General features: G+C 45.2%; 1 protein-coding gene across 2 annotated transcripts; it reads left to right on the plus strand.

Moving 5' to 3' along the window:
* The first annotated feature begins 8,861 nt into the window (after nt 1–8,861).
* LOC111078130 (protein apterous) lies at nt 8,862–25,861 on the plus strand. Of its 2 annotated transcripts, none has more exons than XM_022372668.2 (8): nt 8,862–10,286; nt 13,939–14,150; nt 14,224–14,440; nt 14,821–14,960; nt 23,728–23,901; nt 23,972–24,228; nt 24,476–24,672; nt 24,754–25,861. In XM_022372668.2, the coding sequence occupies exons 1-8, from the start codon at nt 10,248–10,250 to the stop codon at nt 24,925–24,927; spliced, it is 1,410 nt and encodes a 469-aa protein (XP_022228360.1). In that variant the 5' UTR covers nt 8,862–10,247; the 3' UTR covers nt 24,928–25,861. The 2 variants fall into 2 exon arrangements, with proteins under 2 accessions (XP_022228360.1, XP_022228361.1); XM_022372669.2 differs by having other exon boundaries at nt 13,942–14,150.
* The last annotated feature ends 135 nt before the right edge of the window (nt 25,862–25,996 follow it).

The following is a 25,996-nucleotide window of genomic DNA, read 5'->3' on the forward strand; positions in this document are numbered from 1 at the left end:
ACAGCAGCTGCCTGCAAAGTCCAACTCTCGCTTATCATTGTCCCCGACCCATGCTCGTATTTGTATTTGTATTTGTAGTGCGACTTTGTTGTGATTACGGGGCGATAAAGCGCTCCAAAGAAAAGTACGAGTAAATCACAATAAACTGAGGCCCGGCCGAGTCGGACGGAAAGGTCCGAAAGAAAGTGTGAATAAAGTCGCGGACAATGCCCAACAACAATGGGTGACAATGATGCATGTATGTATGTATGTACGTACCCACATACCTATGTACATACATATTTACACATCATGGCATGGAGCATGCGAGTACTCGCCATAAAAAAGTTATAAGCCATAGAAACAATAATTGTGCCCGCGTCATGGGCACGTCAGGCGCAACCAAGCAACAATTGAATGACACTTTCTTGGGTGTCGCCCCACGCTTCGACTGCCGGTGTAAATTAAGTTACTTTGTAGCTGAGGTGGAGTGGTGCTGGGAGAAGGGAGTAGCTGACGGTACGGGGCCTTCTTCCGTTTGCTACTGGTCTTAGGCCCTGAAACCAGTTTCAGCTCCAGTTTGTGGCCTTTGTCCACCATCGGGGCTGTGTGGCTGGGGCTTTGCATGCGTCAGCGTTAAATTAAATCGTCAACATATCATTGATTGTTCGAACTTGGAATACAAATTCTGCACGATCACTGCCGGCTTTTGGATCCGTGCACCATTTCCTATTCTCAAATTCGTGGGATTTAGTTGGTAGCCCCAGCCCCAGCCCCCGCCCCAGTCCCAGCAACCCCCCTCCGACGGACCCAGCACTCGGAGATGCCATCACGTATGGGGTTCATTCCCTTGCGTTCATCAAATTATGGGAGTGAGAGAGCAGTGGGGCTCCAACAAAATCCCTTTCAACGTAATGACACATCGGCGTAAGTCAAATTGCCTCCTGGCAAATTATAGGAAACATGAAATCGATTTACCTGTCGTCGGGGGCAGGAAATGCGAAATTCGGTAGCCCGTTTATTAAATACAAAAATATTTCACTCACTCGAATCGAATATGTCCTGCCAGCATGGACATTGGGCAACGAGACACTCCAAGACACTCTGGGATCGGGTCCGTCCGCCTGCTACCTGTGCCCGGGGATGGGCTCCGAGATCACACGAAATAGGCGTAGCCATAAATTAGATGCTTATCGCATTGCTTGAGCCGGAGCTGGAGGAATACGAAAATACAAAAACAAAAACGAAAACCTAACGTGTGTCTCAAGCTCTGGGTGGCTGTGTTGTGTTGTGGTTGTGGTTGTCCCATTTGGGGGCGATCCAATTAAGTGGTAATTTTTAACATTTTGGCGTCGCTTGGCCGGCCTGAACCTGGGACCTGGGACCAGCTACGGAATACTGCGGAATATTGGCTGACAAACGGAAGCGATATGTTGACATTGTTCTGCGTAAAAATTCCTGGGTCTTCTAACTGGGCCTGGGAGTGAAGTTCGGAGTGAGACCACTCGGTTGGCGAACACTCACCGACTTTGAGGAACATTTCTGTATCCTCTTTGCTGTTCGGAGGCTTCCCATGTGTTGGGTTGACTCTTTTTGTTTTTACTTGACGGTGAGTTCATAAAAAGTATTTAAGACTGGGCTGCTAATCAATATGGCACATAAATCGAGCCGGTTTGTTTGCATTGATTATATGCATACTACGGCAGAATCATGGTGTAGGCCGTGTAGGAGTCTTCGTGGCGTAGGTGAGAGTTTTGTTCATTGCAACTCACATTGTTTGCCAATGGCGTCTGCCCCGTCTCTTTGTTCGTGGCTGGGTGTGGGCGAAACGCCAACGCAGCGTGAAAATGCGGCAAGACTGGCAACCTGGCGGTCCGGTCCGGCGCAGCCGATTCAATGGCCTCATCATTTGGAGGCGTACTTTTGGGAATGCTCGAGCTTTGCCCAAGGCATTAGCAGCCCTGGAATCGGTATTAGGTGTGAAATACTTTGATCATCTTCTTTAGGGTAAGTACACAGTCGCAGACAGCAACCACCCCATAAGTCGGTAGCACTCGATGATTGAAAGAACAACAATATCTTGAATATATTTTGTATTGGTTTTTTTACACTGCAGTGCATTGATCAGGCAACTCAAATCGCACTCCTCAGAGGATTATTGTTCTTAAATAAACCCTATAAAAAATATATAAACACTAAGAGAGAAATATGAAATTAGTTTGTGTTACCCTTAAGAACAAAAAAGGTTTTTCCCACATTGACATGTGTTTTGACTGATTCCAACAAGGTCATTTGTTGATTACTTGAAAAGTATATTCAAGTGCAATATTTTGTTGAAATTATTGCAATTTAAAAGATTTTTTTGCATTGAAACACCCATCATAACAACATGCTGATCGAGAAAATACATATTTACATGCCGGAAAGGCTTCCTAAAATCGTTGGTTCCAATGTTAGCTATAAAATACATGCAATCGACTCCGTTGTGACTGCACATAAGGACATTTAGAACCACTTTAAATACTTTAAATTCGTGTACACATAATGCTTGTATTTGCAACGTACTTACAGTAGTAAGCCGAGTCGATGGTTGCAACTTAGCACAGACACAGAAGTACGTCTCCTTGGACGTTTTGCTACCGTTTCAGAGAATATAATAATAAGCCTGCCTACCTAGAGCTTTGCATCGATTTCAAAGTCCTCGTGCCACCAGCATTACATTACACAACATTACAAAAGGAATATTTTGCACAATGCATTCTCGTATATTTCATTGTATTAACTTACTCAAACACTCGACGATGCTTTCCACAGCGTGCTATAATTGATAATCTTCAGAGAGGCGATGGCTTGCAGCAAAGTGGTGGAACGGGTGGGTGCTCGGGACTCGGGGGCATGTCAAACGTTAAAGCAACAAACAACGATACCACTCGACTTCAATTTTGCACCACCCATGACGGCGGGTCACTGATTGCGCAACTGATAATTACAATACGCTTATGAGCGTTAAATCAGTGCCAGGATCAGGATGAAAGCGAACCATTCATCGGCTACATGGCAATGCTCTCCTCTCCTCTCCTCCTCTCCTCTGCTCACCACTCCACTCAACTCACCTAACCTCACCACACACCGCAAAGCTCGTTGCGCCACAGAGCTGCATTGTAGTCGGTTGGTATCGGGCGGAGGTGCACGCGCATCCCCACCATCGACCACATCCACACGGTAGCCGCCGAGGGAGTGGAGGAAGTTTAACGAGACTGACACGTGCACGCCTTTAATTTGTTTACAAATCACTTCAGATGCGTTACACGCACGAGTACGCAGCGGGGCAGTGGCAAAAGGGGCGGAGGGGGTGTTCTTCCAGCCTTTTTCTACCTCGGGCTCGGTTCACACGCACACCGCGGCCATAGATGTAATTTTTTGACCATTTACAGAAGTTCAACCCAGAATGGAATACTGGGCACACGCTCGTTAAGCTTTGCATTCATGTAACCGTATCTAGGGCGGAGATGCCGCCGCTCACCGCTGTCAGCATCGGCTTCTGTTTTGTGGAAACTAAGGGCTACGTATCGGGTTTACCGATCTTCCTTGTTATGATCTATGAGCAGCTTACGTGCATTACAAAAGCTGCCTGGATATTATGTGCTCATTAAGCCAGCCAAAAAATATATGAAACATGCACACAAGTAAATATTTATGACCCTTTTATGCGTAAAAATAAATTCGACATGCAGAAGTGGGCATTCATTTATTCTTCAATTTAAGCTTATTCGTATGAATATACTCTCAGGCTCCACGGTATAAACACCTGGATAACGTAGTACTTAGAGTACTAATTAGTCTTTAATCTTTGCTATGCATATGCTTGATCATCAAGACCTTAACCTTTATCCGCAAGTCTATGCAGCACAACTAAAGACACCAAAACTGACAATTGAAAACAAATAAAATTTGTTAGAATCATATTTTAAGTTAATCTAAAAATAAGTTGAACAGTTTTAATTGCTAAGACAATATCGGTTTACTTTTACAAATAGCTGACGAATATTTTGTATTTCTTAATATATTTCTAGACCTCAAAAATTGTATAGATCGATTTTAAATTACATGCCTAAAAGTGCTTAGCATAGAAGAAAATAATTTTAGCTAAAAAATCATACAAAGAACATTGCAGATTAATAAAAAATCGCGATTATAGCTTGTATGCATAATATTGTGTATACGACGTGTATAAAATATAAATACTCTTGCACAACTTCAAAACTTCAAAAAAACCACCCAGAAAAACTGTACTGCATTCTCATTCATTTTTGTTTTGTTTTTGAATTTGTTACCCTTTTTTAATTATTTTTCAAAGGTCTTAATAAGTTCAGTTTTGATTCCCAGTATTTTATTTTGTTTATGATGTAATAGGGATGACAGCCTGGGGAAAATTAAGCACCGAATTCTGTTCGCGCCTCCCCAATTCAGCTTGGATCCATCCACCACCGAATATTACATTATTATGGGGTCCAAAGAACCCTCAGCATCCGCCTGTGTCTGCCACTTTTCGATGATTTTGAGCCGAGCACTTGGGACCGGGCCTGGGACCAGGACCGATGGATGGCCTCGCCTTTCATCGCACACTCGTGCGGGCTCAAAAACACACGCTCTTTGCCTTTCAGTTGCTCAGTCAATGATGCTAGGCAACGAATTGAAAAATCCGGGCTCAGAAAATTGTACACAATTTTCTGTCTATTTAACTTTTATGGCTCTGCAAGCAGTTGGAGGTGGTGAAAAAGAGTCGAGATGCAGCCGGGGGGAAATCCTTTTGCCAGCGCCCACATAAAGAAACATAAAAACCTTTTCGCTTTGAAACTCGGCAAAAACACAACGTAAGCGCAATGCTTCCTCTTCCCTTCTCTAGTCTTTCTGTGTGCCGTGCCTGTCTCTGTCTCCCCCACAAACGGTGGCACCCAACCAGCCACGACGATGCACACCGCTGTGTAGGATGGCCTTCGGGCTGGCTGGAAGACGGAGATTGGGCGAGGACCTGCTCCACCCGCCTGCCGCCATCGGCATCGGCATGGTTGTCAAAGTTTACGTTTCACTTCGAGTGCGGTGTGCTGTTTTATTTGTTGTTGCTGCAGCAGCAGCAGCAGCAGCAGCTGCTTTGTGTGCGTAACGGTGAGGGGAAAGCGGGCAGTGGCAGGGGCAGCGGCAGCAGGAGTAGGGTGGAGTGGAGTGGGGCAAAAGGATCACAGGGCAGGACTACCAGAGTACGAGCTTGTGTGTATGGGTGCGGGTGCGGGTGTGCCCCACAAAGCAACCTTTTGGCATTTCAAAGTACACAGAAGAGCAACAAAAACTACTGCGACGGCAATGGCGACTTGTCGGCTGGGTGTGAGGTGGAACCACAGTTGCGTAAATACGAAAATCCGATATTACGTTTCCATTCGTCGGGCTGTATGTATTTTTTTTGTATTTGTGTGTGTGTGTGTGTGTCTGTGCATGTGTATGTTGTGTGGGTGTGTTTGCTTGTTACACAAGTGCTGCGCTTTGGCACTGCACTCAAAATACGACAGCAGCAATGGCAGCAGTAGCAGCGGCAGCTGCGGGGCAGCAAGAGAAGCGGCAACAGAGACTCTTTGCACGGAAAACTAGAGCCGGAGCCCTCGCTCCTCGGAGCCTTTTTAAAACAGTACAACCCGAAAACCCCAACGAGAGGAGCGCTACTAAACAAAAAGTTGAAATGGCAAATTCAACGCAAAAGACAAGTAAACTCAAGTCTCGGCCTCGATGTATGTTTGTACGTATGTACGTCGTGTGTGTGTGTGGGAGGATGGCTGTGCAGGGGGGCAGGATGGTTGGTGGGTTCATCCAGCTGCCACACCCAATACAAAACGGGCCAGGAAGCTGCTGCTACTGAATGCCAGAATGCCAGAAGCTCGTTCGCCAGAAAGAAATGAAAGCTGTGCATGAAAAGTCGACTGCTTGATACCCGGTATCCTACATAAAAAAAAAACCCCATACCTATACAAAATTACCCCCTTCCACCAACATCGATGAACTTATAAGAAAAATACCAAAATTCGATTTCAAATTATTGGATTTATCCAATGGGCAGCGGATATTTACTCCGAATACCCTGTAGTGCAGGGGGTATGGGCAATAAAAAATGCAGACTTCATGTACAGCAGCAGCGCGGCACAGAAAATATTGAAGAGCGTGTCCCGGGGCCAGCCAGCCCAGTCAGCAATGGCGACGGCGGTGGAGAGGATGAATGCCATGCCGGAATGGATGTGGATGGGGATGTGGATGGGGATGTGCATGGCGAAGGGCCGGACGGTGCAACGTCGCCGACAACACCACCTTTGTATCTTTCCGCAGACATTCAACACTTTTAAGCTGCAAGAAAAATGTAAAAAGCAACTGCGAGTACGAGTACTAGTACGAGTATCTGAAAGAAAAGGAAACCAGGGAGAGGGGGGAGGAGCATGAACAGCTTGCAAAGGATTTCAGCACATTGTTTTTGTAGGATGTGTGTGTGTGTGTTGTTGTTGTACTCGACAATTGCCGGATTGGATGTACCTGAAACATAGCGCGGCAGGGGACGATCTGAAAGTTCTCCAAATCTCCCTTCTCATATATCTACCTTAATGGGAAATTGATAATATTGAGTGCATCCACAATATCACCCTCCAATTACATTTTATATAAGGTATATTAATTTAAAGATTTTCCATTGCGAGAGTAATTTTTATTCACTCTCAGAGTTCGTTTTAAAGCTTAAATTTTAACAGTAACTATTGTATTTTATTTTAATTAAATATATGACTATTATATTAACACTGTATAACGTTACCCAAAAAGCTAAAATAAACATAAATACATATGTACGTTATTATTTAATATGTTCAGAAGTTTTGACTGAAAAATACAATTACCGAGCTCCCGAGCTTACAGTTTCCATTTGTGGCTTTCCGTTTTGACATATAGAAACTTTTATTTACAACAGCATCAGTTAGCTAGAATAGAATTACAATATATGTATGTATATATGCATGTACATATATGTAGTTGCATTGCATTTTTCCCCTGAATATATGCATACAATGAGGTGGCAGGTGCTCCCATCCCTTCGCCCCACTCATTCCAGCATGCTGTGAGGCATCTTCAGCACATATCCGCAACACAGCAGCACTTTACTTTTGAATTTTTATTCTGAAATGCGAAACTCAATGAGAGCCATCGAGAATGATGCCAGAAGCAGACGAGGCACAGCCTCCATATCCCCATCCCATCCCATCCCCCCAGCGACAACTCAAGTTTTCGATCCGGCGGTGCCATTGTGGCATAAAAATCACATTGTCAACTTGAAAGCATCTATCAACTCGTTTAATTGATCCTTCTTCCTTTTGTTGCTGCTTCGATAAGACAACGGGGAAGGGTACGGGGACACTGAAGTGCCCAGACCAGATGGAACTATTCCAAATGGAAATATAAAATATGAAGAAACACACTCGTCAGCATACACACAATTAATTTATAATTTAAACATTTTCACCTTATTTGTGATGGGAAAGTTTCGCCTTTCCCTGCATCTCAACCATTGACAATATACAAAAAATCGGACATAGTGAAGCGGTGAAGTGAACCTACAGCCAAAACATACAAAAAATTAAAAGAGCCAATGCACATGCTTACGCTCCCACCCAACCCAACCCATCCCCCATCGACCCACGACTCTGGCGCGCTGTTTTTTTCGTTAGCCTTTAAAGCAACGACAATGAAGAAGAGTCAGCCAAGAAACGACTTTAAGGCCAAAAAGAAAAAGAAAAAGAAATACATAAGTACAAACAAACAATAAAAAAGCAAAAGCGCTCAGAAAAAAAATCTAAATAAATAAGACCTGCTCGATTTTCTTAAAAACTTTTTGCCGTTTACAGCGGTGGCAGCGGGAAGAAATGGGCTGGTGCGGGGGCAACGAGGCAGTCGCCGGGCACCCCAACGCACGTACACACACACACACAGCCCCAACATCAGCAACAACAAAAGAAACAGCAGCTTATACATATATGTTTGTACACATAAATATAATATATTTGTATGTGTGTGTGTGTGTAGAGTATGTTTGGTTGTAGCAGGCGAAGGAACATCTTTTGCGAGCGCAAAATTGCTGTCATGGGTCCTCGATCCAGGTCCAAGTCGAGGTCCAACCAAGTGATGGTGATGCCGATGCCACCGATGCCTTCAGCCTTTAGCATGCCACTGCCACCGAGACACAGTGGGGATTTTTCCCTAGCAAAAACCATAAAACTTAAAGTTGATATATATTTTTTTAAATTTCTTTTACTCCACTTTCATTGACTTCAAGTTAATTTGGGTAAAATGTTACTCGAAATAGCATATAAATATGTATTACCCTAGCGTAAAAATAATGCTGGATAGATTTACAAAATATATTTTCGATTTATTCGAAATACGAATATTCGGGAGAAAAAACCCACTGTGCGACACCGCCACCGCCACCGTTGTTGCTTCTGCTTCAGCTTCTGCTGACTGCTGTTGCATTATTCATGTTTGGCAGCCAGCCATCGTGCCCCAAACACCGTCGCTGGCCCACTGCGCAGAGTGTGGGGGGCACAGTGACAACACACCACGCCCTCTCAGGCAGCGGCAAATCACAAATCAGCTGAGAGCGCCGCCATTTGCTGCAGAGAGAGCCGTTTCCGGCGCACAACGAGTGCAAGCGAGCAGGCACTACTCGCACACAGGGCCACCACACACGCACACATCGCTCGCAGGCACACAGATACACATACACACACACACACACACACACAGTCATGGGGAGGTTTTTTGAAAAGCAGTTTTCCTGCTGTTTGAGTTCTGAACAAACATTCCCAGTTACGCAGCTCCGTTGACTGGTTGTATTTTTGGTATTCGCGCGAGTTAGCTGAGCGGTTCGGGTTCAGTGTTCAGTGTTCGAGTCGAGTTTTATTTCGTCGCTCCGCGTAGCGGCACCAACGGACGCGATTTTGTTTTTGATTTGAATTTGCTGCACAGCTGCACAAGAGAAGACCCATCGGAATCGAGCCGCCGGGGCCGTTAAGTCAACTGCCAGCTTCTTGTTTCCTTATCAATCTACAACAACAGCAGCAGCAGCAGCAGCAACAGAAACAGAAACAACAACAAAAAAGAAAAAACAAAAAGGAAAAAGAAGCTAACAAAAAAAAATAACATTCGATCGGGGATTGCCCGGCAGTAAAGAGCAAAGCAGAGAAGCCGAACGATCGCATCCGCCTCTCTAATGCCTTATCAGTAGCACGGATCTAGAACTGCCGTAGGAACACACACAGGAGAAGGTCCGACTCCGACTCCGACCCCGACCCAGGCCCAAAGCAAGACCCCAGACCCAGGCAAAAAAAAACCGACCACTACCACTCAATTTGGATTTGGAGTGCCATTCTCGCGCTGTCTCGTAAATTAATGTCATAAATTAATTTGGAACTCTGCCCCGTCGTTGACATTGCAACCGGTGTGTCGCAGACGCAGTCGCAGCCGCAGCCGTCGTACCCCCGGCCCGTTGTCGGCATCTCGTTGTCACTGTCCGAACATCTACATTTCGGTTACGCCTGTGCGGTCAGGAACGCGTCCGATCCGTTTGGAAGCCATCGTCTGTCTCCCAAATCATCCTACCTGCCGCAAAGTCAAGTGTGAGTGTGTTGTGCGTGCGTGCTCGTGTGTGACCCTAATGTTCCTTAAATTACCTTGATGCTGAAAGAAAAATAGATAAATTAAATAATACAAAATAATAAAAAAAAAAAAGAAACGTTATAAATGTTATAAATTCGTCATAGTATATGCATACTCCTTGCGCTGACGACGACACGCCAACGGCTTGGCTTGCCTCACAGATCTGAAGAATATGCTGAAAAGGTGTTCGTAAAATATTCAACCTTTGCGGGAACAGCGCTCAAAGTGTTGTCTGTCGACTGCCAAAACCAAAACCAAAACCGATCGTAAATCAAGTTTATATTTTTGTGGCAATAACAATCGCCTGCGCATATGCGACAAGTGTCCAGTGTTTTAACAAGTTCATATCAATAAATACACACAGAGGATTACCCAGGACCAACATAGCACCGAAACTTCCACCGCCGGATAGCCATCGCCTCGACAGAGGGCAGAAGCCAGCGGAATACGAATATACAGTAGCAGCAACATACCACGCCAGACAGAAATCATCCTTGGAAATAGACCTCGTGTCATTCCAAAAGACGCACATGGGCGTCTGCACCGAGGAGCGCCCTGTGATGCATTGGGTAAGTTCTCAGCTCGGACCAGACCACAGAACGGATTGCACGCACTGCACTGCAGGTTCATTGCGGGTCAACGATAAGCCTGACAAATTTACGAAGCATTCTGCCTCAACTCATCCTCAGTTGGTCTGAAGTATTTACTTCAGTCAGGGCTTGGGAGCGCTGATTAATTTTTGATTTATCTCGATTCGATCCCGGGTTACTAGGAGTTATCAATGCCAGACCGAAAGCTAGCCGCTCAGACGGCTTCGGAGACACGGGAAAACAGACAACAGCAAAGGCCAAAGCCATAGCCATAGCCATAGCCACAGCCACAGCCGTTCTATGGCGATAAGAAACCCCATGTGCATTTCGCTTTAAAATATATGTATATATACGAGCATGTACATATATTTCACAGAATTCTCGATCTGTGGGTAGTTTTGTTTGTTGTTGTTTGTGCAGCCGTTGTGATAGCGATATGGGAGATCAGATTCGATGAGCTTTTATACCCTCCGACTAGGGTTACACTTGGTTCGTACAGCGATTGTTGCGAGGCACTTTTCATGGTAGCGAAGGGTCCATCCTTTTTGGACTTATTGAGGACCTAAATATGTACATAAATACAGATGCACATATGTTAAGTCTTGATTAGAAAATTATTAAAAGTTATTTTGTTAATATCTTAATACAGGACATGCAAAAGAAAGAAAAGAACAGGCACAATCCGTATGTCAGTTTCCCTCGATTTTATTACTGTGTCCAATCTCTGTTTTAGAACTGATCCGAATTCGAATTTGTATGAACACTGCAACTGCAGTAATATTAAGGAGAACTCTCGAAATTGTTCACACAAGGAGTTATAAGGATAATATATTGAAGTGTTATAGCTTTGTGTGATATGAGCTTGCAATGTTTTTAACCAGAGGAAGTAGCAACACATTGGCAGAGATCGATCTATCAACTAGATTGTGGATTATGGATGCTGATTAAAATAATATACATATACTTTATGCGGTCGGAAATTCTTCCATGTTGCATGCATCTTGTCAAAATCATAATACCCTCCATAATGCTCAAAAAATAAGAGAATACAAATTGAGATGGTATCTCTAGGATTCTGGATCTATTTTTAGAAGTTATAACGGTTTTATTCGTTGTTTTGTGACTCATACGGGGTGCCAGACCAGTTTTAATTTTACTAGCGTCTTGCCACTAGCACGAAACTTTTAAAATGTAATTTCATCTTTGGATTATTTGTGTTAACTCTAACATTTTTATGTTTAATATCAGTTTTTTTATTACGAGTATATGCAAAATACCTGCACAACATTCAATCACTATCAAATCCTCAAAACTTTAGAGATTTATATCGGTGTTGCCCAACTAGTTTTTTGGATCCAACCAATTTCAATTATTATTTTGAAAAACGGTAAGAATTTTTGAATTGTCGAAATGCAGGCTTTCTAAACTTTATCACTTATATCATTTTATGTGAAACCATAGAAATACATGTTATTACATGTATATATGTATGTAACACCAATTAGAAAAAAGGTTTTGATTCTTATAAGAATAACAAATTTTACCTTAGACACTTTTCTTGTACAATAATACATATATCTCAGGCAAATTAAAATAGAATTAAATCACTATTTTATATTCCTGCTATGCACTATAAAAGTTGTTGACGCCATAGATCAATTACTGAAACTGAGATTAGCAATGCCATTTTTGGGAATTAAAATAGATACATACGAGCATTCCTAGCCATTCCCCTGCAAGCATTATTCTATGATGTGGCTGCCGAGGTTAGCTTTCATTAATTGTTGTAAACTTCTGCTGTAGGAACAAATATTTAGTTCCATAAAATTCAAGAGATACTTTTCGGAAAGCCAATTTTAGATATTTCACCATTGTTCATATTTATATTATAATTATTTATACGGTACATAATGTGTTATATATGTATGTACATAGTCAGCATGCTCTCCAGATTAGGTTTCGTTTGCTTGGAATAATTTGCAAATAAAGTACCCTTCCGCGGCCCAAAAAAAACTTTGATAAATTCTGAACTACTCATAATATTAAATATAAAAAACTCTGATTTGGAATATTAGCAGTGTAATATCCCCCTATCTATATTCTGCACATTGGAAAATGTCTTTAGCCGCAATGAAGACAACAAATCGAATAGCAAAGATCTCCGTCGGTCCATAGGATCAACTTGATTTCGAACAACAAAACCTATTTTGCTTTTCAGTGTCGTATGCTTAATATAGATAGCTACAGTGAGTATGTTAGGAAAGATCGGGCCTAAGTCTGCATTTCTGGGGGTTCCGACAAAGCGTCCAAATCTCCGAAGAATCGGTTGGAACTAAAAATGTTCATAGACACCCAAAAGCGGATGCAAGTAAGGAATTATGTACTTTCTTTATAATTTGTGCACAAGCTTCAAAATTCTGCCCTCAAAGGTAAATCAAGGGTAAAATTTATATAAAATATGGATCACGGTTTGTGCTGAGTAATAAAACATATAAAAATTGTTTGCCCAGAAGAAAACAATTGTTAATAGGAAATTGGAATGCTGTTAAAATATCCAATTGGCAAACGCATCTTGCCAAAGGATCATTCGATTTCTGTTACGTGTAAGGGAGTATTGCACATCCATAAAACAGCACAATAAGACCATACCAGATATATTTTGTTGTTGCTGTTACGTAATGAGTTGTCCCAAACATTCGAACCCGATTGGCAAAAAAAATCGAGCCAAAATGGCAATACGAAATGAGCACAACGCATGTGAGTTTTGGCATGGGCAATGTGTTCCCCCAAAGGTAACAACGTGTTCCCAAGCAACACACAACAAAATGTTTGTAAATTTTAAAAGTAGAAAAAAAAAACATCCCTCTTGATGCGAGTCTTATGAGCTGCAGGGAAACCTGTCATCCTTCTAACTCGCACAGAGCGGTGACACCAACATGGACAGGGAAGCGGGGGGGACAGTGAAATAGGGGCGTACGGTCGCATCTATTTTCAACTAATTAATCAAAAATAAGTAAACTGGAGCATCGATGAGTCGTGGCGGGGCCAGGCGAGGCGAGGCGATAAGAGGTGCGATGGGGCGGGACGTGAGCAGAACAGAGGCAACTCTGTATGAAATCTTTTACTTGCCAGAGTGCGACATGATGTCTGATGTCTGGCCTCCGTTCGCGCTCGCTACTTGAGAAACTTTGTATGTTTTTCAATGAAAACACTGCCATCTCACTTCATCGTCCTCAGCGTTAGCTCAGGGACGGGGTGGTAGGAGTCGGCATGGGATGGGATGGGATGGGACGGGTGCTGCTTTGTGACTTGGGTTTCCCTCACATGTTAGGGACTCCCAAATGTGCCGCAACGTTTTCTGCGAATAAAGCGGGGAGGAGAGTCGAGTCGAGTCGCGTCTTTCGTTTTAATTGAAACGATCTTTGGCTTTGGCTTTGGCTTTGCCGCTATTCCCATTGAAAATTAAATGCTTCATTTATAAGCCAGCACATCCTTTAATAATTATTTAGTATTTTATGGTGGGCTGTGAGCCCCATACCCTGTGCCCCGCTCTGAATCCTTTTTTCATCCACTGTGTAGCAAACCCATTAACATGTGCATAAATGTGCGTTTATTTTCCTGCAAATTACAGCAGCAGAGCGCAAGATTTCTTGGGCCCGGCGCAAGGGAGAAAAGTCCAACACCACCTGTAGCACATCAGGGGAGCAATCAGTGTGGCAGTGCTGCAGGTGCAAATAACAATCACCCATTGTTTCGCACATGCTCCTCATCCTCGTGTCCAGATATTTGTGATCACAGTACAAAGCCGTTTGGCAATGCATACGGCACTGAGTCATTTAGAAGGTAAGTTTCATTCAGCCATATCCAAAATCCGTTCAAATCCTTGAATTAATAATCCTCTTTTTATTATTGGCAGCTATGAAACCGCCGATCGCGCTACCTTCGAGGACTCTGCGGCCAAATTCTCGATTAGTCGCAGTCGCACGGACTGCACTGAGGTCAGCGATGAGACGACATCGGGCATTTCATTCAAAACGGAACCTTTCGGGCCACCCAGCAGTCCAGAGTCCACCAACGATAGCAAAAACACGCGCCATCTCGATGATTGTGCAGGCTGTGGGCGGCAAATACAGGTAAGATGATGCACCAGCTATCCACTAGGCGATACTTAGCCTCCCCACTAGCGGTACACTCTCATCCGTACCCATCAGTACAAAAATCAAGCCTGTGGTATCATTAAAATATTACAAGAACCTACAACTTGGAGACTATAAACGTATTAAAGGCGAAAAATCTATTTGCATATGCCAATCTTTAATTTTGCTTCAAATTGGAAAGCAAAACGCTTTTATAGTTATGGATCATATCAGACAAACTGCAGGCAACACTTGAGCATAAATTTGTATGTGTATTCATAATTTATACCCTCGCATAAAATCGCAACAAGAATGCATCATTTTATTTGCAATATGTCATTTATGGAATTTACCCTGACCTCTCTCTCTCTCCGCAGGATCGTTTCTACCTCTCCGCTGTGGAAAAACGCTGGCACGCCAGCTGCTTGCAGTGCTACGCCTGTCGGCAGCCGCTGGAACGGGAATCCTCATGTTACTCACGTGATGGCAACATTTATTGCAAAAACGATTATTATAGGTAAGTCGCTGGGCCAAAGCCCCAACCCATCCAACTCCACAGTCAGTGGAGAGTATTGCTGGCTGGGCACAATTACTACGGGAGCAGCAGCAGCAGCAGAAGCAGAAGCTCCTGGGAATCGAATCGCGGGCTGGCACTGGCACTGGCACTGGGTCTGGGTCTGGGCTAGGGCATGGGTCTGATGAATCAGATAAAGCCCCGACTGCATGCCAAGACATTGACTAGAAAATGATTTCCAAACACGCGAATCAAGTATTTATGCATGCAGCTTTTCCAAAAGCCGCCAAGCCCCGTCATTGTTGTTTGCTCCACTGTGCGAAGGCTGAGCGAGTGCCAACGCGAACGCGAATTCGAATGCGAATGCGAATGGGAGAAGAAGCAGACCGCATCGAAGATCCGATACCAGCGGACCGGGCGGCTCCGCTCCTCCGCCTGACCTGGCTGGATGGGCCTGCGTGTGTTCTGCTGCTTGCATTCCGCCGCATTCTCAAGAACGCTCGCTCACCTCGCTGCAGCGCACGCTAGCCTAAGACCCACACCACAATGAAGACGAAGAAAAAGACGACGACGACGACGTGGACGTGGACCGAGGATCGAGGCTGGTTGGGGTCTCTCTACACGGGTTGACAATCTTCGCTTGGGTGGGTTCCGGTGTCCCACCCCCCCTCTTCCATCGCACTGGGTAAAAAAAGGAAGCTGCAGTTGTGCGATTTCACGCGCCGCAACCATCACGCGAGAACGGTGCATGTGCATCAACAAAATGAAACAGAAACAGGTTATAATTATTCCAAAATTCAACCAATGTGCACTTGCATACGTACGAATAAACAAAGATTCTTCAATTGTGACTGAGAGAGAGAGAGAGGAGAGCTGGGAAGAGAGAGGTAAAGAGGATGCAACACCTGCTTGCCACAGCGTAAATCATAAAGTTTATCATGCACGCCGCGCGGAGATGAGCAGTGAAAATGTTCAACTTTGCCTTGTTGCAAGGCGCACCAAGGCGCACCATAAATCGAATGCAAGTCACGCTCGTCACTCGTATTTCCTCTCAAATGATTCTTGTGACATTTATTACCGCTCCATATTTCAAAATACCCAGCATGGTAGTCGGATTGGGAGTCGCAGGCGGAGTCAGTGTCAGTGTTTGCAAGTGCGGCTGCTCCCTACGGCAACGGCGGTTCTGGATCTGGGGTCGGGTCTGTTGTAGCTCTCTGCTCATGTCCGGGTATTCGGATCTGTGTCGGTATCGGTATCAGTGTCTGTGTTTCTTCTCTGTCTCTGTGTCTGTGTCTGCGGCTGATCCCCCCATTGCAATCAGCGCAACCAAAACGCCTCGCTCCGCTGGCACGCACACAGGCACGGCAGCCTGGCACCCTGGCACACACAGACCGATGCGGGTCGGATCTGTCAGCTTGTGTTTCGTGAAGTGAATGCCGGGAGTGGGAGGATGGGGATGCGCTTGGCGGTCGCCATGTCATGTCGTACACAATCCATTCCGCCGTAATGTTTCATTTCGTTTCATTCCGGCGGCTTTTGCCGCCACTGTCGCTGCCATCGCTTCTGCTGCTGCTGCTGCTGCTAGTCATTATCAATCAAATCGAATACCGCTCTCGTAGCCCCTCCTCAGCAATCTACGAGTGCACACACTCGCTCTTGATTTATACTGCAGATGTCAAATATGACAACGGCGAAGGGGAGAGAGTGGAGTGGAGCAGAAGGGCGACAGAAGCGAATTTATGCCCTATGCACCGTTAACTCTACGTAAATCTTGTGGGTGCTTGTGCCGCCGGTCGAACTGTGTATCGGAACTCCAACGAAAAACAGATCCGGCGCATCCAATGAAATAAATTCACGTTTTGTCAAATTGAAAAGCAAATATTTTCCACCAAAAACACGACGGCTGGAGGGTAGCAAATAAAATATCCGGTACAAGTGGACAAGTGTGTGCTTCCAACCTTTCATAAAGATATATGTACACTTCATTTAAATTACATCTAAGGAACATCAATTGCCTTATAACAAGTTGTTTACCTCATCGATGTGCTTGCTCAGGCGCCTCTGAGTGTTTTTTAATTAGAGTTGATGAGATTTGGGCCTTTGAAAAGGACTTACAATTCACTGCCATACGGTTTATTTCCCTATATATAAAATACACGCACACGTTCGCACATGGGCCAAACGTTTCCATCCATCAATTTTTTGTTCATTTTTGTTATCCTCAAGAAAATATATTTTCCTTTGAATTTATTGGCTTATGTTTGTCAGTACTTGTGGGCAGTACAGGTCGATATGCGGACATGAAGAATAATTTATAGATTTAATGACTACAATTATTCAGTAAAGCTACAGTTTGAGTCTCGAAGATTGCATATCCATATTCCAGTTGGAGGACAAATACTATTAATAATAATAATATATTTTCACATATTTTCATGCACTTGCATGGAGCCGGGTCCCTGCTCTGCTCATTAAATGAAACCTTTTTGTTGTAACAATCCAATTCCCATCCAGACGTGCAACAATATTATTGATTTCGGACACACAGAGCCGGATACATATGCAAGTACATATACATATGTATATATATTTATATTCTTTATTTATCTGTATGAACATATGGGTTTCCTTTGCATATTTTCGTTCACTTAATCCGGGCACGGACTTACAAAAACAATTGTATATTGTTATGGAAATTACTTCTCACTTACATATGTACATACATACATACTGGTAATTCAATATAAATTAATTATTCGGCCAAGAACTTGGTCATTAAGGAATTCTCAACTTTCCACAGCATATGTATGTATGTATATTTATGATAATCTTTCGACAACTAAGGACTATCAGAATGTATTAGTATCCAGATCTGACTGAACATTTCTCTAAGCGGGGCATTAAATATTTATTCATTGAGTGCAAACTTTAGTAATAGTTTACAAATTCCATCATTCATATTGCAAATTTTCGAATCAAATTCACGCCCCTCATCCACAGGCTGTTGCTTTTGACGCCAATTTTCGGAAAGCTCCTGGTGTGGACTTACCAAAATATCCGATAAGCTGGCAACATATGTTAACCTAGCTACTGGTTGCTTAGAGTCATTCAACAACTGCGCTGGATCATAGCATGGGAGACTCGTGCATAGAAAAGATATACATACATACAAGGAGCTAATGTTTTTGTATCTCACTAATCTCGTCATCAAAACACATGTTTGCCACTGGTACGGTACCGCCCCCTCGGCCAGCACTGCGACTGCCTCGGCCCGTGGATGGGTTGGATACTGGGAGACCTGGGAGACTGGGCCTGAGAGCCGTTCATAATTCTGTTGCTTATATTTTAAGCTCTCGAGCAAAGCAAATAATTGGATTGTTGTGGATTATACGACACCGTTGGCTTCCGATGCCGATGCTGTTGCAGTTTCAACATTGCCTTTGCCGCTGCTGTTGCCTTGTAACTGGTGGCCCTGGTGTGGCTCCACCATTGTCCCCGGCGAGAGATCCCCTCGCAGGGGTGACATTTTACAATCGGGCAATGTACCTGTTTCGCTTTGCAATTCTTGTTTTTCCGCCAGTCAGGAGAAGCGAGACGAAGAAGGAGCGCAAAGTGTATGCTGTCACCTCGTTTCTGCATATTTGGCTTGGCTGTGCCTTGACTGTGCCTTGATTGTGCCTTGACTGTTCCCTGGCTGCTGCTGCTTCTGCTCCGACTGTCTATCGTGATAATGTTGTGCTGATGGTACAACGGATAAGATCCAGCGAGCGGGTCGCTTAGTACGGGCAGACCAGGAGTGGAGGCTTCTTGGGCAGTATTTCGGACCGGGTGTACAGTGTCATAATTTTCATTTTATGTGGCCCGTCGCGGCAGGGGACGCAGTCAAGGGGAAGACGGAAAAACACTGGAATTGGCTTCGTTATCACTGAAAGTGTGTGTCAAAAGGCTTTGCTTCAGTGCAATCTCAGTGGCAAGGGAAATGTCTTAATCAGCGACAAGGGATGCGCCCTGCTCCGTCCAACCCACTGGTGCCTGTGGATGGACTTGACGGCGATGGTGACGGTGTCAGTGACGGTGACCACAAAAGTAGGCAAGTGGAAGAAAAAGTTTGGCATAAAATGTTTACAGTTTTAAAAGTCAGCGGTGCGCGACCATTTAATTGTGGCCAGCGAGCAAGAGACTCGGGCACCGAATTTATGGCCCCTCTGAAATCGCGGGTTATGCAATAAAATAATTTCTTCTCCCCAGCTCTAGCTGCCAGCCAGCCAGCCAGCCAGCCAGCCAGCCAGGCAGCTGGAGCTTCAAGCTAGAATCATAGAAAGTATAACGAATACGTACAAGGGGAAGCCTCAGAAAACAAAAGCATCTGCGTGATGGAAACTAAAATCTAAAAAATAAAACACAAAAACTCCAGACCAGAACCGGCCTGAACAAAACCAGCATTCAAGGGATTGGATTCAATCTCACGTTGGGTTTTTATGTTCTAGTCGCCGCCCCCAACGGTAGGCATCGCAACGGCCCTGCCCCAGTGTCTGTCTGTGTCTGTGGCTGTGTCTGTGGCCTCATCAAAGAGTTGAGCAAAAGTTTAATTTGATGATGGTGGAAATAGCATGCACCCAGTTCAGACCCAAAGAAAAGGCTGAGAAAAAGCGCAGTATTTATTTTTTATGAGCACTTGTCAGCGACCTCATGTAGCGCCACTCTGCCGTTCGGCAAACCACAAAATAAGTAGTCACAATGGGCAAACATGTGAAACTGTCCAAGCAGATACGTATGTTGCAACTGAAGAATATCTTAACTTAGCTTGACAGAGAGTTTTATATTTTTAAGATATTTATTATATATATTATATTTTAAATTAAATATATTTTAGTTTGTCTCATTTGTTGCCATTTATCATTTGCTTATTTAGCCTTTTAAAGCGAAAACTATAATTTCAAACCCACTGTGCTGTCGACTGGTTCTGGAAGGTGCCTCTGCACTCCTCCACGTCTGCTCGGAGCTCGCTCGCTCTGCTGCACAATGCTCCAAGTTTCAGTTACCGCCTGGACACTCGGTCGACAAGGTGTAAGAGGGTTTAGAAGAAGAGCAGATACAAACACAGGGGCAGAGCGATAATTAAAATGTTTAATGGGCATCTTAAAAAATCATTTTACGCCGAATTTATGCGACGGAGAGCCAAACCCCACGACAGACAAACCTCTGGTCAGTGTGGTGAGGAGGACGGCTGGGGAAGGGGGGACCAGCGGTGCGTTCCAGCGTCAGCCAACTAACAATGGGGCGCTAATCTAATCTGCTTGCCTATAAAATTATAGACAGAATTCCATTGGGCATGGGCATGCGTTTCTTGGAAGCCGGAAAAGTCCTATTAAAGAACGCTTAGAAATGCAAATGTAAATGTAAATCTAAATGTTAATGAAACTATTAAGTTGAGAGACTTTGGCCTGGGCAAGGGGTTGGTTGGTTGGTTGTTTGGTTTGTTTGCTGGTACTTAATCGGTAGTGCCAACGGCATCGCCATGTGGCTTAAGCGGCAGCCTACCGTACGCACAGTCCAATAGACAGCAATCCAAACTAATTTTCCAGCGCATTTAACACGTAAAAAACACAAATCTCTGACAGAAATCTAGTCGATCGGCTCATATCGAGTGGTGTAGTTGTAGTCACAACAAAAACAAAACCCAAAATACAAAATAAAAAAAATAAAAATGCAAATACAAATACTCGGTAATTATTGTATACGTTTAGGCAGACGCCGGTCGAGGGCCTAGAATCGAATTATCACCATGGGACGTCATCGGCAGCAAAGCACTGAGGGCCACTGAGGGTGGGGCAGGAGCATATGCAGCAGGAGCAGCTCGATGCGCTCTCACGAAACCCGGCAGCGAAAAATTTTAGCAAATTCCGTGAGCGTGGAACGGGGAACGGGGAACGGGAAAGGTTGGATTTTGGGTTTGGGTTTGATGTTGCTTCTGAAGCTGGTGGTGGCGTCTGGGAAATCCGCTGCGGCCCAGTTATTTCTTTTGTTGTTGTCATTGTTGTTGTTTCGGTGTATACGTACTCGTACACACGAACATACACACTCGTACACGTGTAATCGGAAGAGCCAGACCCAGCGGGTGGCACTTGAGACTTCATCGCGCAATCCCGATCCCTCTGCGCGTTACAAATGCTCTCACGTTACAAAACGTGGCTGTCCCCGTTTCCGACCGTATCCCGCCCGGCCTTCGCTCAGCGTCCAGTCGGACCACACGTCGGTTTACACTTCGGTGTGCACAGCGCTCCTCTGTATGGATTTCCGCCCTCCAAACAGAGTCCGCCCGATCCGTCTCTTTAGGGTTTCAGCCCAGCCCAGCCCCTCCCATCCCATCCATCGCTATCATGGGGTCGAGTCGTCAGGGCATCGAGTGGCCGCGAGTGGCCCGAGTGCAACCAACGCTGCGCCACTTGGCCACGATTCCATTCAGCTGTTATCATGGCAGCCTCCAGTAGCCCATCTCCACCCTGCTTGATTTAATCTATTTGCGTAATCAAAGGAAAGACTTGACTTTTTACTGTTTGTCGTGAAACAACATTAAATATGAGCCCCAGTCAGCCAGCCAGTCAGCCAGCCAGCCAGAGCTCGGTACGTGGCTATCGTGTTGTATCAGCGTTGATGATCTGCAGTTCCCTCTCACGCACACATGTCCCATACGAGTACGAGTACGAGTACGAGAGGCAACGCAAGTGGGGCTACGCCTTCTTTACACTGTTCTCGGGGCGGCGTAGGGCAGAGCAAAGCAGAGCGAGACAAGTGCAGCAGTGTCGCCAGGATACTGAACGATGCGATGCGATAACCGCATCGGTTATCTTACAGAGGTAGGGACAGATGCAGGTGTAGATGCAGATGCAGATGCATGGCCTGGTCGGGAGGGGAGGGGATGGATTGATGGGCGCCGTGTGGTGGGATACAGTAGTAGCAGAGACAACGACACATCCGCATCACAAAGCTTTCAATGCGGTTGGCTTGGCTTGGGGTTGGGTTTGTTGTGGTGGGTCTGGCAGGCTGGTAGGTGGCATAGCCCTAGCTAGTTTGAATGCTTGGAATTGGGAGCGGGACTAAAACTGGAACTGAGAACGATAGCGGGACAGAGAGCGGCAGCGACCGTAGTGTTGTGGCTGTGCTGTGTCCGCAGCCAGAATGTGTGTGAGAGTATCAGATTTCGAGCCCTCGAAAACATAATCATATATTAGGCGTTGTCACTTTGACATTTCGCCTGCTCTTTTACATGGCAATAATCATAATTCATTTTTCTCTCGCTGCCGCTCCCGCTCCCCCAGCCAGCCAGCCGGCCGTACGGTCCGCTGGTCTCGGCTTTAGGGCGCAGGAGGGCGTGTCAGGACGGTGGTGGAGCCCATGAAATAAAGTGCTGTGGAATGAACTCAGCTGAAGCTGAAGCTGTACGAGTAGTCTGAAACAGTTTTATGAGTTGGTAGCAGGGACTCCGCCGTCCCCGTCCCCGTCCCCGTCTCCGGCCGTAGCTGCCTGCATCCATGTTTAATATTATTTATGGGGCTCGCGTCTCCCGCAGCAGCACAAGGTACATGCATATATGTATGTATGCATGTACATATGCTGCCTCGCCTGAAGAACGAACCCGAGTGAAAGATCTCGGGTGAGAGTCGCCGTAGTTGCCGTCGTCGCGACTCGTGTAGCGACAAGATGTGCGACAAAGCGAAATGACAAAAATCTCGGCGTCACATCCCAAATAATATTCAAGAAAATGAAGGAGGAGAGTGAGAACTGGAACGGGAACTGGAACGGGAACGGTAGGCGAGGGGCCTGGTCTTGAAGTACGCTCTACGAGTATATATGAATATGATAAATTTATATGGAATTGTTTATGGTGTCTACCCTGGCCTGGCCTGGCCTGGCCTGGCCCGGCCTGGCTGTTTATTTTTGCCAGGAGCCCATCTAGCACTCCAAAATGTGAGAATGAGTATGTTGAGCGAAGTTGAAACTGAAGTGAAATGCGCCAATTATTTTGATTAATGTCAAAGAAATCGCGTGTCTTGCGCATTTGATGTTGCATTTCCTTTCCCCTTTCCCCATTCCTTGACTCTCCTCTCCTTTCCTTTGCCGTCTGCTCCCAGGAAAACGCTGGCACCATGGCACACAGTCGTCATCCGCAATGCGGGCTCCACTCGTCAATTTTGGCACGAAAGCAGCAACTCCCCAATGATTATGGTGTTGCTGGTAATCTTTGATCTGTCATTTGCGAAAGTGAAAACAGTAGCCGCCAGGCAGGCCACAGATCGAAGCTCAAAACGAAAACGAAGACGAAGACGCAGGCGTACACGATGACGATGACGATGTTGGGATGGCGATGTCGATGCTGATGCTGATGATGAGTAGGCGTTTGAATTTGAGGGCCACTCATTGTTGGGGACCTGGTCTGATTCGTCTGGGTGCCCGTGTCCGTGATTACTGGCATAGCAGACAGCAGACAGTAGCCGCCAGCTTCCTGCCAAACATATTATTAGTTATGAAATTATAATTCTGTTGGGGGAAGCCGACACAAATATACATACAGACACACATATGTATGCACTATGTATATATTTAATATTTTTATAAATATCATGCCGAATAATTGTTTCGAGTTGCGGGGGTGCAGAGAGGAGTATACCATACAATACTTGCCTGGCTTTGTCAATACCTATAGAATATCCATACATAGAGGATTTATTTTAACAAATATAAACATATTTATTTATTTTTTTTCTTACAGTTTTTTCGGTACTCGCCGTTGCTCCCGCTGTCTGGCTTCCATCAGCTCCAATGAGCTAGTGATGCGCGCACGGAACCTGGTCTTTCATGTGAATTGCTTCTGCTGCACGGTCTGCCACACGCCCCTGACCAAGGGCGACCAGTACGGCATCATCGATGCACTCATATACTGCAGGTAAGCCTCGCCCGACAGCCGCGAATCGCTCTATACGCCAATAGCACTCACTTTGTCCATTGTCCAACAGAACGCACTACAGTATAGCGAGGGAGGGAGACGCCGCCTCGTCCAGCATGAGTGCCACGTATCCATACAGCTCGCAGTTCGGGTCGCCGCACAATGACTCGTCGAGCCCACACTCGGATCCAAGTCGGAGTATTGTTCCTACGGGCATCTTTGTGCCCACATCACATGTCATCACCGGGTTGCCGCAGCCGGCGCGGCAGAAGGGCAGACCGCGCAAGCGCAAGCCCAAGGACATCGAGGCGTTCACCGCGAATATAGGTATGTTTGGCTATGGTGGGCCATAGGTTGTAAATTCCGAACAGTTTCGAGGTACGAGTGAGGGGGCCATAAAAGCAGCAGCATGCAGCGTGCAACATGCCCCGGCCGCGGTCTTTATGGCCACTGGAGCTGGGATATTGGCGCCATTGAGGCATTAGCAATGGCAGAAGCAGCTTTTATGGGTCTTCGTCATAAAACTCGGAAGGAGCTGTAAAAGATTCTACAAGAGTTTCTGGATTGATTGCAGATCTCAACACAGAATACGTGGACTTTGGCCGAGGATCGCACATGGGCTCCTCGTCGCGCACCAAGCGCATGCGCACCTCATTCAAGCACCACCAGCTGCGCACCATGAAGTCCTACTTTGCCATCAATCACAATCCAGATGCCAAGGATCTGAAGCAGTTGTCGCAGAAAACGGGTTTACCAAAGAGAGTCCTACAGGTGAGTTTTTTTTTGCCCAGCCCCCCTCCCACCTGATGACAGTTTCACATTTGCAACGCTTCCCATTCCTATTCCCCATAGGTCTGGTTTCAAAATGCTCGGGCCAAATGGCGCCGCATGATGATGAAGCAGGATGGCAGTGGCATGCTCGAGAAGGGAGACGGCACTCTGGACCTGGACAGCATCTCGGTTCATAGTCCGACATCGTTTATAATGGGCGGACCCAATAGCACGCCGCCCCACAACATGGACTAACATCTGCTCAGCGAAAACGGGAACGATGCTGCCTACCACATGGAGCTTGTGCGCCTCCGCCAAAGCTTCCCCTGTCCCTGTGCTGGTTCCGTCCGGAACCAAAGCCTATTGGTGGATCTGTTGAGTGGCAGTGACAATTAGATCGTGTGGGACCCGAGTCGGGCATACCACATTCAAAACAAACGCATATACTACCCCTAGAGAATGTTGTTAGACAAGCTAGCTAGCTGCCTGCCTAGCCTAGCCCAGCCTAGCCTAGCCTAGCCTAGCTGTTGAAAAGCGCATAACTTATGTATTTTTATAGTCGCTTCTAGCTCGTTGCCAGCACTAAATATAACTGACTGGGTTTCAGACGACAGCTCAGCTCCATTGACTGCTCCATGGCTTTCGGTAGTAGGTATTTTTGCGCTGCAGGAGGGCATCCCTCATCCCCGATCCCCGATCCCCGTGTTGTTTCTATTTCTATCGTTCATTTGTAAATATGTACTGAAACCTTATAGCATATATGTACTGGCTTAGACACCGGATATTATTGTTAATATATTAATATTATTTATAGCGTACACGTACACTTCATCACACATACATATGTATATAAAATGCATATATCTATATAAATGTGACCACAAATATATTTATATGTATTTAATATTTATTGCCCAAATTTAATAGTTAGAGATGAATTTAGTTTAGCGAGAAGCGGTCTATAAATTATAGTGCATATATCGTACGAGCAGAATAACTGTACTCCTCCACTTGCTTCAAACACGGCCGACAGATGGAGATTGAAACGCGATGAAAACGATACTGACATCAAGTTATGAGCAATGACATATGTATAACCGAAGCAAAGTGAGCAACAAGAGATTTGTACTTACGAAATAGTTTAACCATAAGTCGTACCATAGAAGCCAAATAAAAATTATTAAAACAATCGAAGATGTACACTCGTTTAATCATCACTTAATCGTATTCAAGAGAAGCTTTAATTAGGTTCGCGCAAATCGAAATTTTCAAGCCCAATACAACAGAGCCACAGAAAATGATCCCCCTTCCGTCTGGACAAGGT

This window comes from Drosophila obscura, unplaced genomic scaffold (assembly GCF_018151105.1).
Source record: "Drosophila obscura isolate BZ-5 IFL unplaced genomic scaffold, ASM1815110v1 contig_186, whole genome shotgun sequence".
In the NCBI taxonomy this organism is placed as follows: Eukaryota; Metazoa; Arthropoda; class Insecta; order Diptera; family Drosophilidae; genus Drosophila; species Drosophila obscura.